We start from the raw sequence: 17,245 nt of genomic DNA, 5'->3' as shown, positions 1-17,245 counted from the left end.
AGGACCACCTCACCTTGTCTACCTCTGTCATGGTTGCCAATGTGTACCAAGACTTCTGGCTGCTTACCCTCACCCTTGAGAATACCACGGACCCAATCCAAGTTATCCCGGATCCTGGCATCAGGGGGGCAACATACCACCTAGGTGTCTCTATCGTGCCCACAGAATCTTATCTCTGTTCCTCTGACAGGAACCTCCTATCAACACTGCAGTCCTCTTCCCCTCTCTGCTCTCTGAGCCACAGCACCAGACTCGGTGCCAGAGACCCAGTCACTGTGACTCCCCTGGTAGATCGTCCCCCTCAATAGTATCTAAACTTAAATTATTGAGGGGAACAGCCGCAGGTGTACTCTGTATTGGCTGTGCATTTCCCTTCTTTCTAATGACAGTCACCCAGCTACCGGTCTCCGTAACCTAGGGGTGACTACCTCCCTGTAGCTCCTAACTATCACCACTCCATTCTCCTGTATGAGTTGAAGTTGTCTATCTCAGACTGCTCACTCTCTGTTCAGTTACTGCCCTTGTATTGGTACCATGGCACATCAAGTACGCGTTAATGTTTGAGCAGGATGCTGTAAAATGAACTTTTCCTCTATAGGATGAAGAGAAGCAGAAGGAGGCTGTGTCATTGTTTGAGGAGTCTGCCAGTCACGGCTGTTTACCGAGTTCATTCCACCTGTGGGAGAGGAATCAGACAGAAGCAGTAAGTTCATATTCGTAAACAACAGGAATTCTGCAGATGCTGGAAATTCAAGCAACATACATCAAAGTTGCTGGTGAATGCAGCAGGCCAAGCAGCATCTATAGGAAGAGGCGCAGTCGACGTTTCAGCCCACCTGTCCAGCTCTCGGCTCTATCCCTCCCCCTCCTGTCTTCTCCTATCATTTTGCATCTCCCCCTCCCCCTCCAGCTTTCAAATCCCTTACTCACTCTTCCTTCAGTTAGTCCTGACGAAGGGTCTCGGCCTGAAACGTCGACTGCGCCTCTTCCTATAGATGCTGCTTGGCCTGCTGCGTTCACCAGCAACTTTGATGTAAGTTCATATTCGTCTTCAATTTAATATCAGAATGTATACAGCCTGAAATTCTTACTCTTCACAGATATCCGCGAAACATTAAAAAAAAACACAAAGGTTGAGTGACAGGAACTTTAGAACCCCAGAGCCCCCTTCCCCTTCTCCCCCCTCCCCACACACACACACACACACAGCAGCAAAAGCATCGACCTTCCCCCACTTCCTCCAGCAAAAGCCCCGAAACCGAAACCCCAGCCCTCACCAAAGCAGCAAAGCCCACAAAGAGACCATCAAAAAACTACTGTCAGTCCCAACACTTCGCCATCTCAGACAGGCAAGGGAGAAAGATATCGCAGAGAGTGGGAGATGAGCAGCTTTGATGTTACAATCTGCTATGTCACTTGTCTGAGTCTTTGAACTCGACACAGGTTCTCACTCTCCATCCAGAGAGAGAGACTGGTCAAGTGAAAGGAGCTCCCAACAGCAGCGCGCACAGCCTGCTGTCTCGATGTTTCAATCTCCCGCGACACTTCAGTAAGGAACTGGGTCACACCCCTGAAGCCACACAGCAAGTCCAAGAATGCGAAGCCACCACCCGTGAGCACTGTAGTTTGAGCTGCAGCTGCAGATCATGTACTCCCAATAGTACTCCAGCCACCTTGAAAAGAAAAGAGACATGAGAATAGAAGAAACTGTTTCAAGGATGAACTGGAAGAAGTCATCTGGGTCTGCAAAAATCCTCTGGCTCCATCTTTTCTAACTCCTCCTTTCTGAAATGAAAGTTCACTTATTCCAGCATCCAGAAAGTGCTAATGTGCAGCTTGATCTTTCAAGAGGCTGAGCCCTGTCAGCAGCTGTCACTGAGAACTCTTGTATCCAGTGAGAAGCTAAATGTTATCGCGTCAATCATTTCAGCACCTTGGCACGAGCATCCTGAACTGACTGACTGTTTCTGCTGGATCGTGAAGTGGGCATTGGTTACTGGGTAGGGAGTCGCAGATTCACTTCACAAACAGGCGCATGAATGTACATCACAGCTCCGGTGACCTGACCTCATTCTCCCGGTGACTTTCGAGTGCTGATACACTAGTGTACAATAGCCAATTAGACTTGGGTGTTGGTGGATCGTAGGAAAATGGGGAAGAGTTAATGAGATACAGGGAAGTAGCTAGATCACAAGCTGACACAGTCAATGTTTCCCAGAGTTGCAGAGATTCATAATTCAAACATGAGCCCACAATTGAGTGAGGTGGTTCAATTCCCTGTCACAGCTGAGCCTGTGGGTAACATACAAGTGCAGAAAAGCCTTTGGTTGAACAGGTAGTACTGTAGGTGATGATGATTTTAAATGCATCGAATGAGTTCACAGCTTCCATATTGTGAGGAAATCTCATTTAAAAAAGATTAATGGGAGATGTAGCCAATCACTTAGGTTCTAAGGTTTGGGCTTGAAATTGAGGTAGATGCATTTCTAATTTCTTCAAATACTTTGAACCTTAAATTCAACCCCTTTATTTTTCACTTTTGGATAAGATTTGTTTAAAAAAGCACACTGGAAGATCTTCCATATCTCCCTGTGCCAGCCTGCAACTTTCCGTTGGGTATTTATGGATAATTTTTGTTTTGTTAGGTGACTGATCCTGGGAGGTATCTTCAGAGCCTGAGAAAATTGCGAGATTATGCAACAAAAGGGTGCTGGGAAGCACAGGTAAGTGTTACAGGAGCAAAAAATGTATTTCTTTTACCACGCAACAAAAGTCAATGGGCAAAGAGATTTTAATATTATTATTCTATTAAAATATCCAAGTAATGTTCATAAAGAAATGTCCCGCTACCTGAGGAATTTCTGTTGGAAATGATTCTCACACAAAACCTGGTTCTGTGCCTGTTGCATTGTGCAAAGGTGATTTCGAGGTGGAATTCAGTTGGAAGAACTGGTCACTCTGTTCAAACTAAAGAAGGTCTTAACCATTAGATGGCAACTGATATGAGAAGATTATATCTGAACGTTGTGATGAAAATGTTAAGCAAAATGTCACAGCCTGTTACTGTTCTTAAGCACTGCAAAATATTAATTCCTCATTGCACGTAACTACTTGCAAGCTGTTTTCTTCTACTTGGTCAGATCCGCAGCCAACCATGTCAACACTAGAGTACCACTGGTCTGTTCTGGGAAAATAGTAGAATTCTATCTTACAACAGGCTGTAATTTTTGAATTGATTAACACCTCTTTATAATTCTGTTTCAGTTGATGTTAGCCAAAGCCTGTGGAAATGGCAATCCGTTTGGATTAAAGTTTAACCCTCAAGATCTTGTAGCCCAAATTTTTCAGTCTTCCCGTCCATCCTTCAAGCAAAAAATGTTCAAAGTACAAAAAGGCATGAATGACACAATGAGGTAAGTGTAATTATTTCAGTCTGTTAATTTTTTGTTAATTGAATAATAAAGGAACAGGAACATTTGGTATCGATGTGGTCTGTTTCTCTCACTATATGTCGGGAAGGCCTGTAGATTTACTGAAGCTGCATTGGGCTAAAAGGGCAAATTAAGGGTGAATTGCCTGTTAATTGTACTTTTGGTTTTGCATGAGTAGTGTTGATTCACAGCACAAATCACTTGTCCAGTTAATTTCTGCCAAAGTTTATGCTCCACCATGCAAAGTTCAAACAGTTAATAAGGGCCCATTCCTAAAATATGAGCTAGAGTATGAGTAAGAGTGGGTTCATGACCCTCAATAACAGATTTGTGAGACTCTTTCCCACCAGTGGTATGTTACAGAGGTAATTGAAATGAGATCAACAGCCTCTCTAGAGAAGATACTCAGATAAAATAAATCAATAGTAGGTGGATTTACTTGTCCTATTCTGCTCAGCTTACTCCTTTTCTTGTGGACACTTCTCTCTTGCCTTTTTAACTTACGTCATTAAAGCAACTTGATGTCCAGTTGTATCATTGTATTATTTGGGGTGTAGTGGATAGCGCGATGCTAATACAGCTCAGGGCAATGGAGTATGGAGTTCAATTCCAACGCTGTCTGTAAGAAGTTTGTGTGTTCTTCCCATGAGTGCTTGCGTGTCCACCCATTGTTTCCTCCCACTGTCCAAAGTTGTACCGGTTACAGGGTCACTATAATTTATATTTGTAGTCACTGTAAATAGTCCTGTGATTAAACGAGTGTTAAATAGGAGAGTTGCTGAGTGGTGTGGCTTGTTGGGCTAGAAGGACCTGTTCTGTGCTGTATCTCTTAAGTAAATAAATAAATCAGTGGATTAGAAATAACATGTGCTAGAACATTCAGCAGGGTTCTCAGTCCTGTGTTGTGGCTGAAAACCCAATTTTGCCATGAACCAATAAAATAGCTTACTTTATGTAATGATTAAATTAATGGTGCATAGTTCCCTGAAGGTGGAATCTCATGTGGATAGGGTGGTGAAGAAAGCTTTTGGTATGCTGGCCTTTATAAATCAGAGCATTGAGTATAGGAGTTGGGATGTAATGTTGAAATTGTACAAGGCATTGGTGAGGCCAAATTTGGAGTATTGTGTACAGTTCTGGTCACCGAATTATAGGAAAGATGTCAACGAAATAGAGAGAGTACAGAGGAGGTTTACTAAAATGTTACCTGGGTTTCATCTCCTAAGTTACAAACAAGAGGACGTGAGTTGAGAGTTAAAGGGCAAAAGTTTAGGGGTAACATGAGGGGGAACTTCTTTACTCAGAGTGGTAGCTGTGTGGAACGAGCTTCCAGCAGAAGTGGTTGAGGCAGGTTTGATGTTGTTGTTTAAAGTTAAACTGAACAGCTATATGGACAGGAAAGGAAAGGTTATGGGCTGAGTGCAGGTCGGTGGGACTAGGTGAGAGTAAGAGTTCGGCATGGACTAGAAGGACCGAGATGGCCTGTTTCCGTGCTGTAATTGTTATATGGTTATAAATTATATGCATCACATTGGATGCTTTTATGATCAGTAAAACAAGCTGACTGAACTTTCAGGGATCTGTCCAGGTACCATACCCAATGCAGACGTTGGTGACCATGGTTTTCCATATAGATCTATCCCTTGTCCTTTGGATGACTTCCATTTCCTCGATGTGTAGCCACCCGGCTAGGCTTTTGATGTACGTAAGCCAAGGTCTTCCTCTAGGTTTGCTCCCCTTGATCTTTCCAGAGAGTATGAGTTTTTCTAGTTCATCTTTCCGCATGAGTTGTCTTTCTCTGATTGTTGGTATGAGTGATCGAACTGCTTGGGCTCTTCCATTTTTGCTCAGTACCTTGACATTGAGAAGCTGTGGATAGCAAAGAGAAACATATCCCATTGTATGCAGGTGTTCAGCCTGAATGGGTACTTTTGGGAGACCTGTTTGAATCATTAACAGAGGAAAATAGTCTCCCAAAGTGCTGGAGGAACTCAGCAGGTCAGGCAGCGTCTGTGGAGGGGAATAAACAGTCGACATTTTGGGCTGAGACACTTCTGGCTTCTGCCCACTTCCTTTTCAGTCCTGATGAAGTATCTCGGCCTGAAACATCAACTGCTTATCCATTTCCATAGTTGCTGCCTGACCTGCTGAAATCCCCCAGCATTTTTACGTGTGTGAGTTGCTCAAAATTTCCAGCATCTGTAGAATCTCTTCTGTTTATAGTGCTCTCTCACCCGCACATTTTCCATTTTATCCTGTTTTGAAATGTACACGAAGTGATTCTGTCTAGAAATTGCTCTGGTGTAACCAACGACTTTCCTTTCCTGCAGGTATATTTTAATTGATTGGCTGGTGGAAGTGACCAGCATGAAGGACTTCTCCAGCTCGTGTCTGCACATCACTGTGGCGAATGTCGATCGGTACCTGATGCTGCGCTCTGTACCCAGGGGCAGGCTCCAGTTGTTGGGGATAGCCTGTATGGTTATCTGCACACGGTAACGTTGACAAACACCCATTCTACCTTCATAGAACTGCAGCAAAATCTGTACAGGTTCCTTATTTAAACTTCTTCCTCTGTAGCTTTATTAGTAAGGAGATCCTAACAATTCGTGAAGCAGTATGGCTTACGGACAACACTTACAAGTATGAAGACCTAGTGCGGATGATGGGAGAGATTATTTCTGCGCTTCGAGGAAAAATTAAAGTGAGTGAATACGAATGCATGTAGAACTGTACAAAGGGGCATTAGCTTACAGTCAAAACTACAATGGTACCTGGAATAAAATGAGCTTATGCAAGGCAAAAAATTAAAAACTTATCATAATGTCCTACAAATTTTATGTCTGTCGCACGTACATTCCTTTATGTTTGATATGTGAATCTTTCATAAGCAGATCATGCTTCCTTTCAATGGGAGTGTGTGGTCCAGGCAGAGTTGGTTCAGAACACTGGAGGTATGGAGTTATACAATACAGAAACAAGCCTTTCAGCCCAACTGCACCACTCCTTCCTGCCTGCACTAATTCCATCTCCTTCTCTGCTCTGCTCAGCTCATTCACGCACCTGTCCAGATGCCTCTGGCAGTTCATTCCAGAGACCAACTAGTCTTTGTGTAAAACATTTACCCCTCAGGACTTCAAATTTCCTTCCTCTCATCTTAACCCTATATCCTTTAACTTTAGACACCGCTACCAAGGAAAACATTCCAGCTCTCTACCTAGTCATTGCTTCTCTCATAATGTTATACACCTCTGTCATGTTACTTCTCAACCTCCTCCTCCTCCTGTATCCTCTAACTTTCTCTGGCTCTCTACCCTCTCATAATGTTAACCACCTCTTTATGTCACTTCTCAACCTCCCTTGCTCCAGCCCCTGCCTATCCAATTTCCACTGATAATTCAAGCCGATATCATTGTGAATCTCTCGAGCTCAGTAAGATCCTTTCTGTGGTGGGGTGACTAGAACTACATACAATACTTCAGCTGCAGCCTAACCATCTGTGAGTGCCAGGTCTTGTACTCAATACCTTGGCCAATGAAGATCAGGATGTCATATACCTTCCTTGCCACCGTCTGCTAGTGTTCCCGTTTTCAATGACTCTTCAGTCTCTCTTTACTGACACTCCTCAGGTCCCTGTTTGAGTAGAACATACAGTGAATGGCAGTTTTGTCTCCACTAGAAAGGCACATATTGATATCTTTAACTACAGCTGCAGACTTTCATTGCTGTACTGACATCTGTTTATTCCCACAAAACATATCGCTTCACACTTGTTGGAATTAAATTACATCTGTTGCTTTCTTAGAAGCAAAATACAGAAAACCAATTTCACCAAAATGAACAGACTGATCAGCGATGAGGTAAAACCCTCTCTGATATTAACATGGTTGCACCTGAAACCCCTTTTCACCAGGCATCGCTGGAGATCGACTTGTTAGCCCCTTGCTAACAGCCACTGGACTCAGCAGTGAGAAAACCACTTTTCTCAATCCCTGTACGTCTAGGGTCAAAAATGACCCAAGTCCCACCAAACTAGGAAGGCTGGGATCTCTCACCCACCCAAGTCAAGTCACTTTTTATTGTCATTTTGACCATAACTGCTGGTACAGTACACAGTAAAAACGAGACAACGTTTTTCAGGACCGTGGTGCTACATGAAACAATACAAAAACTACACTGAGCTACGTAAAACAGCACAGAAGCTACACTAGACTACAGACCTACCCAGGACTGCATAAAGTGCACAAAACAGTGCAGGCATTACAATAAATAATAAACAGGACAATAGGCACAGTAGAGGGCAGTAGGTTGGTGTCAGTCCAGGCTCTGGGTATTGAGGAGTCTGATGGCTTGGGGGAAGACACTGTTACATAGTCTGGTCGTGAGAGCCCGAATGCTTCGGTGCCTTTTGCCAGATGGCAGGAGGGAGAAGAGTTTGTATGAGGGGTGCATGGGGTCTTTCATAATGCTGTTTGCTTTATGGATGCAGCGTGTGGTGTAAAATGTCTGTAATGCAGGAAGAGAGATCCTGATGATCTTCTCAGCTGACCTCACTATCCGCTGCAGGGTCTTGCGATCCGAGGTGGTGCAATTTCCGAACCAGGCAGTGATGCAGCTGCTCAGGATGCTCTCAATACATCCTCTGTAGAATGTGGTGGGGATGGTGGGGTGGGAGATGGACTTTTCTCAGCCTTCGCAGAAAGTAGAGACACTGCAGGGCTTTCTTTGCTATGGAGCTGGTGTTGAGGGACCAGGTGAGATTCTCCGCCAGGTGAACACCAAAAATTTTGTGCTCTTAACAATCTGTATGGAGGAGTCGTTGATTTTCAGCGGAGAGTGGTCGCTCCGTGTCCTCCTGAAGTCAACAACCATCTCTTTTGTTTTGTTCATATTCAGAGACAGGTTGTTGGCTCTGCACCAGTCCGTTAGCCACTGCACCTCCTCTCTGTATGCTGACTCATCGTTCTTGCTGATGAGACCCACCACGGTCGTGTCATCGGCGAACTTGATGATGTGGTTCGAGCTGTGTGTTGCAGTACAGTCCTGGGTCAGCAGAGTGAACAGCAGTGGACTGCTCAAACCTCAATCTGTGTGTGTACTGTGTCATTACTGCCCCCCATGCAATCGTCCATCGGTAAGAAATAACAGATTATTTGATGCATACAATTATAAAGAAACTATATTTCTTTATATTCTGAAGAATGTGGAGATCTTCAAGTATCTAGGAAGCACCATCTCCAGTGATGGATCACTTGACAAAGAGATCATAGCAAGGATCCAGAAAGCCAGCCAGGCACTCGGGAAACTCCGTGTCAAAGTTCTGGAGCACAAGGACGTACAGCTTTCAACCAAGCTCAAGGTGTACACGGCTGTGGTCCTCACCTCTCTCCTGTACGGCTGCGAAACCCGGACCCTGTACCGCACCACATCAACAGCTGGAGCAGTTTCACATGCGCTCTCTGCGGTCGATGGCAGGACCGAATCACCAACCAGGAAGTCCTTGACAGAGCCAACAGCACAATCATTGAGGCAAGGATCCTCCAGGCCCAGCTACGCTGGACTGGCCATGTAATCCGCATGGGTAAATCAAGAATCCCCAGGCAGCTGCTCTACGGTGAGCTTGAGCATGGCAGTCGCAATCAGGGCCGCCCCAAAACAAGATTCAAAGACAATCTGAAATTGTACATCAAATGGGCAGACCTCCAGCCCCAACAACTTGAGGAGTCCGCAGCCGACAGGGATGCGTGGCGTGACCTGACCAGAAAAGCTGCATCTGACTTTGAGGATGACCGAAATCAGCGCCTTGCAGCAGCACGAGACCGACGCCACAAAGCTGTGTACACACCTGTTCTAACAACCGCCATTCCACGTCCAACCTGCAACCGCATGTCTGCTTCGGCCTTCGGGCTCCGAAGCCACATGCGTATCCACAGATGACTGCACAATCTTTAGTCTTCCTCGCACCCCGAGAGACAACCACCATATTTACAAATTTCAGCTTTATTGAACAATTAGTAGGAAAAAGAAAAAAATGAAAAAGGGCCCATTACAGTTAACTCAGTCCAAATGTGCACACAAGTTGGAGCTCATCTCGAAGTTGTCTTTAACTCGCATGCTGGACCCACGGTCTGCTTGAAAGCATGCACCACCTTCCGAATGTCACTCGAAATCCATCTTGAACAAATGGGCTCCCCCCCACGAGTACTGGTCCTTCTTCCTTCAAGCTATTCATCTGCATAAAGCACCTTTTGCAATTCTCAGCCACCTACTCTCCTGTCTTCTCCCAGTTCCCGCCAAAACGACCTCGATCCTCAACAGTGTCCCTCAGAGAAGCCTCTCCGCCCAACGTTCTCTGGAGCCTTCTCCCAATTCCACCATCCTGATGGGAATGTAGTGTCATCCAAAGTATAAACATCACAATCCCTTATCCAAACATGCTGAAAGCAGAACAGACTGCTCTTACAGAAATGCTAGAATGAAATACCCACAGCATAGCAATAAAAATCTTAGACAAGGCTTCATACACCAACCAACCAAACATCAGGGAAGCAGGCCATTCAGCCTGTTATCCACACCACAAGCAGGGCTCCACCATATTAATCCCATCTTCCAGCACTTCATTCATAGCCTTCTATTCCTACACAATTCAAGTGCTTGCTTCAGTATCTCTTCAAGTGTTGTCAGCAGCACTGTTTCCACCACATTTCGGTATTCCTGGTACTGGCCACTCTCTACTATAAAAGGTCCTCCACCTTATCATCTCTGGTAATTTAATCCATTTCTGCAGTGTACTCTTTCTAAATGTGTCCTTATTTTCTATACATCATTTGTGTCCCCTCTTAAGTTCAACTTTAATTATCATTCAACATCAACGATCATTAGACAGCAATGCCCTTGAACAGAAAATCGTACAAAATGTAGTGGATGTGGCCCTGTCCATCACGGGTAATGCTCTCCCCTCCAATGAGCACATCTACATGGAGCACTGTCACAGGAGAGCAGCATCCCTCATCAAGGACCCCCGTTATCCACCCCGACCATGTTTTTGTTTCTCGCTGCTGTTATCAGGAAGAAGGTACAGGAGCCTCAGGACCCACACCTGTTCAGGAACAGGTATTAACCCTCAAACATCAGGCACTTGAACTACAGTGGATAACATCACTCAACCTGCACTTGCCCTATTATTGAAATATTTCCACAACCTATGAACTCGCTCTCAAGGACACTTTGTCTCATGTTCTCAATATTGTTTGTTTATTATTATTACTGCTACTTTTTGCATTCACATTATTTTGTCTTTTGCACGCTGGTTGAATGCCCAGTTGGAGTGGTCTTTCATTAATTCTATGATGATTATTATTCTATTATGCATTTATTGAGTATGCCTACAAGGAAATGAATCTCAGGGTTGTATATGGTGACATATACGTACTTCAATAACAAATTTACTTTGAACATGTAATAACCATGAATAAAGGCAAATGAAACAACATTCCACAGAGCCAAGGTATAAAACAGAGTAGAGGTCCACAATCCCTTATCCGAAATCCTTGGGGCCAGTTGCATTTCAGAATTCAGAATTTTTCAGATTTCAGACCCCCCCCCGCCATACCAAAAAACACGTATGCTCAAGTCCCTTTAGTGTGGTGGACTTTAAGACCCAGCGGCACACCAAACCTACGCACATCCTCCCGTATACTTTAAATCATCTCTAGATTACTTACAATACCTAATACAATATAAATGCTATGTAAATAATTGTTATACTGTATTGTTTAGGGAATAATGACAAGAAGAAATTTTATTTCCAACAAAAACATGAAAATATACAGCTTCAGACGAACTGAATCAAACACATGGTAAATGACTTATTGGAATAAATGTAAAACATTACTGTCACTGTCACTATAAAACTTCAGTAACTTGTCTTTCTGTTTATTTAAATCATATACAGTGGTAGTTCCGACACTATTTTCTTCAGTAAGACGCCATACAGACACACCACTATCAAGCTTCTGCAATAACTCCCATTTTCTTTGTTATTGATAAATGCTTCCTTCTCTTTTTCTCATTGTTACCCATAGGGGTATCTGCAGCTCTTTTTGACATTTTCACAGTGAAATTAAACACAAAGTCAACAATGAACACAAAATATCAGCGAACAGCAAATGCACGTGTAACCAGTATGAGCGCTGAGCCACAACTAACGTCTGGCAGCCTCTGCTAGTGCTGCCACGTCACACCTGAGTGACGTCAGCTGTTGGTGGAAAAACTTTGGTTTTCAGAGCTTTTTGGATTTCAGAATTTCAGATAAAGGAATGTGCACCTGTACCAGCGGTCATACACAGCACAAGGCACATATAAGATGGCAGCAAACATACAATCATGCAGAAAAAAATTATAATATATCCCAAGTTCCTGAGTGACCTCTCCTTCCGATTGATGGTGCATGGATGATTGTCAGCAAGACCAAGCCCTCAGTAGTCTGCAGAAAAATGCACACACGCAATCCAGCTTGTCTTCCACTGAGCAAACACTGGAGAGCAGCGCTGACAGGAGAGGCCAGCCCCCACTCCAGCATGGATGCTGTACCACATCTGGCTTCTCTCCTGGACAGCTGCAAGAGGCCTAGTCCATGCTACAACCAAGCCATGAAGTTACCCTGCTGTCAGTCTCGCCAATAAACCATACTTGCAGTACTCTACATCATCAATGTCCACCAGGGTCTCCTCCACCTCCACCTCGTCTCTCTGATCTCTCCTCATGACCGAAACACTCCATTCCAGGAGTTTTATAAAGAGGAAATTGTGAAATGAATATCGAATGATGCCTCCTTTTACTTTCCAAACATTTTCTCTGAATGTCTAAACAGATGATAGCTGTATACTTAAGCAGACTAGAATTGTAGGTCCTCAACTAAAAGTTGCGGACTTTTCCTGTGGCTTATCATGGCAATATTTATGAGAATATCTCTTAAATCTACAGTGTGTAGTACATTTTGATATTTGCTTTTACAGACGCCTACCATTCTGGACTATGCAGAAGTGCTGCTGGCAATATCTCCACTCGAAAGGCACACCATCCATCTCTTTAACTACATCTGTGAACTTTCGCTGCTCTATACCGACATCTCTGTTTATTCTCCTGCAATGACAGCTGCTGCCGTGTTGCTGTTGTCTCGAGTACTCCACAAACAAGGTCAGTGCGCTGCATTGTAGGTTACGTCATGTGCAATGTTTGCTGCTATTCAAATCAGTAGTATTTATGGTACTATATTAGCAAGTACAGCGATTGTGCAGCTGGGGAAAGGCAGGTATTTAGCACAACTTTGAAATAAGTTGCTGGAATCGGTGACATCTCACAGGGATGGAGAAATGGCAGAGTGTGAGCCCAGCTTTGTTGCTCCTTGCAGGCCATCGCACGTACTCTTGCCATTCCTGAACTGGACTCTGTATCTGGTTGAGCACCGGCAAGAAGAACTAGTGTAGTGTGTTCAATGACTTCTCCAGTTGAAAGCGCAGGACTCTCTCGAGCTGTAATACTAATTGTCTTTTTCTCTTCTAGCCCTGCCATGGTCCAGTCTGCTTGCAGAATCCACTGGATTTACATTAGAGAATCTAATTCCATGTGTATTAACCCTGCATCAAAAATGGTAAGAGCTATCAAATGCAACCCCACTTACATCTCGTATAAATTCTCAAATGCTTCTTTCCTATGTTCATGTGAATTGACCAACATCTTTCAGGCAGAATTCTTGCCTTGTGTAAGCAACTTTTAATGTCTGAGGGTTATGTATTTACAGGTCTCCAACTTCAGGGCCAGTAGTGCTACAACCCTGGGATATTATAAACTTTACTGGGCAACCTTTGTAGAGTGTGCAATTTCAAAGGCTTGCTGTAATACCTCTCCACAATCTGCAGATAATGTATTTGGGAGCTATGTAGTAATTGGAAAGGGGCTTTGCTTCTAAGCTCATCTCTACTTCCCTGAGGATAATGGCTGTATGAACATTGATATTTAATTGTGCACTGAGCTGTTTTATGTAAATGACTAGTTTTAGAGTAAATTTTGAGCCAAGTCAATTTTTAAAAAATCAACTTAAAGTTAATCATGTACATTTGTTGCAAGCACCAATCTAACACTTGAACTTACTTTTGTATGATTTAAAAAAAAAAAAAAATTAGCTTCCATAATGAAGTGCCCAGGGATTACCGGCAAGTTTCTCTGACTGCTGTAAAGCAAAGATTTGAGGATGAACGTCATCAGCAAATAAGCAGGGAAAAGGTTGGTGATGCTGTACACTGTGGTGATAAATGCATGTGTTATATATGAGACCTGTGGAGTTGCGTAGCATAGCTGTTGATCAAATGGCAGTCAGTGTCCTGCCGTCGTAGTGTTGTTGTCATTAATCCTTCAATCCCCATACCAGGCAGATTAATTCTTATTCTCCAACTCCCCACCAGCATTTTCAACTTGCTATATAGTACCAGTGTCATTTTGAACCAAATCATGGCTGTGAATATCGTTTGTAATTCCATATTGTTGAGATAGAATATAGCACAGTATAAACTCTTCAGTCCACAATGTCATGCTAACCTTTTAACCCATTGTAAAATCAATCTAACCCTTCCTCCCACATAGCCCTCCATTTTACTTTAATCCATGTGCATATCTGAGAGTCTTTTGACTATCTCTAATGTATCTGCCTCTACCACCATCCCCAGCACTGTATTGCATACACCAACCACTCTGTATATAAAAGAAAATTCTCTCACAGACATTCCTTCACGCTCCCCCATACTTTTCTCTAGTTACCATAAAATTATACCCTCTCGTGTTAGCCACTGCTGCCTGGGAAAAGGTCTCTGCTGTCCATTCAATCAATGCCTCTTATCATCTTGTACCTCAATTCACCTCTCCTTCTCCTTCACTCGAAGGAGAAAAGCCCCAGCTCGTTCAACCTATCCTCATAAGGCATGCCTAAAAAGCAAGACAAGTAAGAGGTGGTCGCAGGAGGCAGAGAAATGGTTCCAAGGTTACCTGAAATCAGTGGACTGGGCCATGTTCAAGAATTCATCTGAGGACCTGAATACCTACACCATGGTCATTACAGACTTTATTAAAACAACTGTGGATGAATTGTTCAGGGTTTTTCCCCAATAAGAAGCCCTGGATGAACAAAGAAATCTGGAATCTGCTGAGAGCCAGATCAGAGACATTGAAGACCGGAGATCAAGAATGCTACAAGAGGTGCAAGTATGATCTCTGGAAATCACCTCTTGGGCAAAGTGGAGATTATGGACTAGACTGGAATTAACAAGGCATGCTTGACAGCTGTGGCAGGGTTAAGTCTTGCATCTGCTCCAATTCGCCTCCCGAAGCAACAGGTCTACAGCAGATGCTATCTCTTGGCTCTTCACACAACCCTGCAACATCTGGACAGTAAAGATGCATACATCAGCATGCTCTTTATTGATTAGAGCTCAGCATTTAACACTATCGTCCCCTCAAAACTAATCAATAAACTCCGAGGCTTGGGCCTCAATACCCCTTGTGCAATTGGGTCCTGGATTTCCTCATTTGTAGACCCCAGTCAGTTTGGATCGGAAAAAACATCTCCTCCACAATCTCCATCAGCACAGGAGCACCACAGGGACGTGTACTTAGTCCCCTGCTCTACTTGCTTTACACCTGTGATTCTGTGGCTAGGTACAGATCCAACACCATATACAAGTTTGCTGATGACACCACTGTTGTGGGCAGAACCAAAAGTGGTGATGAATTTGCGTACAAGAGCGAGATTAAAAAATTAGCCAAGCACCTTAAAACTGTGCTCCCTAGTGTTAGCCATTTGAGCCCTGGGAAAAGGCCTCTGGCTATCCACAAGATCAATGCCTTTCATCATCTTGTACACCTCCTATCAGGTCACCTCTCATCCTTCGCTCCAAGGAGAAAAGGCCAAGTTGACTCAACCTATTCTCAAAAGGCACCACTCAGAAACGTCCTGGACCCTAGCAACTGGGAGGCTATCCTGGTGTCTCTTTTGCTGCCGCAGGATCTCCTATCTGTTCCCCCTAACTATTGAGTCCCCTATGACTTTTGCTCCGCCTGACTTCACCCTACTCTTCTGAGGCTCAGAGCCGACCACAGTGCTATTGGTCTGACTGCTGCTGTCTTGCCCAGATAGGTCATCTCCCTAATCAGTATCCAAAGGGATAAACCTGTTGCTGAGGGGAATGGCCATAGGGAGACGCTGCACTGACTTCTTTCTGCCTTTACCTCTCTCGGTATTCACTATCTGCTCCCTGAGTTCTGCACTCTGGGTGTAACCACCTGTTCAAAGGTTTATCTATCAATCGCTCTGTCTCTGGATGATCCTTAGTTCATCCAGCTCCAGCTCCTCAATGTGGTCTTTCTGGAACTGGAGCTGGCTGCACTTCCCGCCTGTGTAGTCATCAGGGAGAGCATCGGGTTCCATGAATTCCCACATCTTACAGGAAGAACATTCCATGTCATATCTGCCATTCTGCCTGCACTGTACAATGGGCAACCGAGACCAAATCAGCAATAATGAAAGGAAAAATCTACCCTTCTTACCTGTTTCATTGGCCTCAGCCTCTTCTTGCGGAAGCCCCTAAGTTCCTACTCTGACTCTAATCCCCACTCCGACAAAGACCACTCCGCTAGACCCAATCTCTCTTTAATGTTTAAAACAATAAGAAAACCCCCCCCGTGCAAGGAGATAGAACTCACCGTGTTTGGTGCTCCACATGCTGCCGATGCCTCTAACACTTCCCACACCTCTGCACCAGCTCATCTACATGAAACATTGCCATCGAAAAGTAGCATCCATCATCAAAGATGATGCCTCAGGACTCACACCTCCAGGTTCAAGAACAGTTATTACAAAATGGGATAACCACACTCTTTTAAGGACTCTTTTATCTTGTTATTTCATGGTCGTTATTTATTATTTGCATTTGCAGAGTTTGTTTACAATTTAGAGTTTCTGATGTTTACAGTTACCGTTCTATATATTTGCTAAGTATGCCTGCAAACAAAGAATCTCAGTGTTGTATGTGGTGACGTGTATGTACTCTGATAATAAGTTTTACTTTGAACATGCTCTCTAATCCGGACAGTACCCTGATAAATTTCCTTTGTATCCTCTAAAGTTTTCACATCCTATAATGAGGCGAACAGAACTGAACACAATATTCCAAGTGTTTTATAGAGCTACATCATTAACTCATAGTTCTTGAACTCAATCCTCCTTGTAAAGAAAACACCAAGCACTTTGTTAATCACCTTATCAACTTGCATGGCACCTTTGATGGTCTGATGCTCTGCCCTTTTCCATTCCTGAGAGAAAGGTGATGAAACACTGGTCACATATCTTTGCCTAATGTTCTGTATAAGAGAGTGTCCCTCTTTGGACAGAAAATAATTGGAGGAAGTCCTCTGAACACCTGCGACAATGAATTGAAGGTTACTCAGAAGCTGGTGAAGGTTTGAGATTAGAGTTTTCCTTCTCATTGATGAGCTGCCACCCATATCTAACAAGCCCATATCTGCCCATAAGTGACTGGTTTTTAGGTGCCAGTAATCCGTCTTTGCCACCTCTCCTGCTAGTGGAAACAGTTCCACTGGACTTTGTAGCTAAGCCACACATGAAGGCCAGAAGCTGGACTTGGTTGTCGGAGGTTTTTTGAGATGCACGCCCTTGGGAGTATTTAACCGGCAGTGGAAGCTTATCCACACTACCACCCCCAGCTATAACAGCCTTAAGGAACCTGGTAAAGACTGAGGGTGGC

The 17,245-nt window shown here is 43.9% G+C and overlaps 1 protein-coding gene across 1 annotated transcript in view; it reads left to right on the top strand.

The window, feature by feature from the left end:
- ccnf (cyclin F) overlaps nucleotides 1-17,245 on the top strand; it is a 55,387-nt gene that overhangs the window by 18,233 nt on the left and 19,909 nt on the right. Inside the window, exons 7-14 of the mRNA XM_063059504.1 lie at nucleotides 599-703; nucleotides 2,646-2,723; nucleotides 3,265-3,413; nucleotides 5,762-5,926; nucleotides 6,012-6,135; nucleotides 12,449-12,629; nucleotides 12,996-13,083; nucleotides 13,616-13,715. Of these exons, the coding sequence (XP_062915574.1) occupies nucleotides 599-703; nucleotides 2,646-2,723; nucleotides 3,265-3,413; nucleotides 5,762-5,926; nucleotides 6,012-6,135; nucleotides 12,449-12,629; nucleotides 12,996-13,083; nucleotides 13,616-13,715 (990 nt within the window). The remainder of the gene's footprint in view (nucleotides 1-598; nucleotides 704-2,645; nucleotides 2,724-3,264; nucleotides 3,414-5,761; nucleotides 5,927-6,011; nucleotides 6,136-12,448; nucleotides 12,630-12,995; nucleotides 13,084-13,615; nucleotides 13,716-17,245) is intronic.

The sequence above is a fragment of the Mobula hypostoma genome, chromosome 9, assembly GCF_963921235.1.
Source record: "Mobula hypostoma chromosome 9, sMobHyp1.1, whole genome shotgun sequence".
Taxonomy (NCBI): Eukaryota; Metazoa; Chordata; class Chondrichthyes; order Myliobatiformes; family Myliobatidae; genus Mobula; species Mobula hypostoma.
This window is presented reverse-complemented; position numbering and strand designations above follow the sequence as displayed.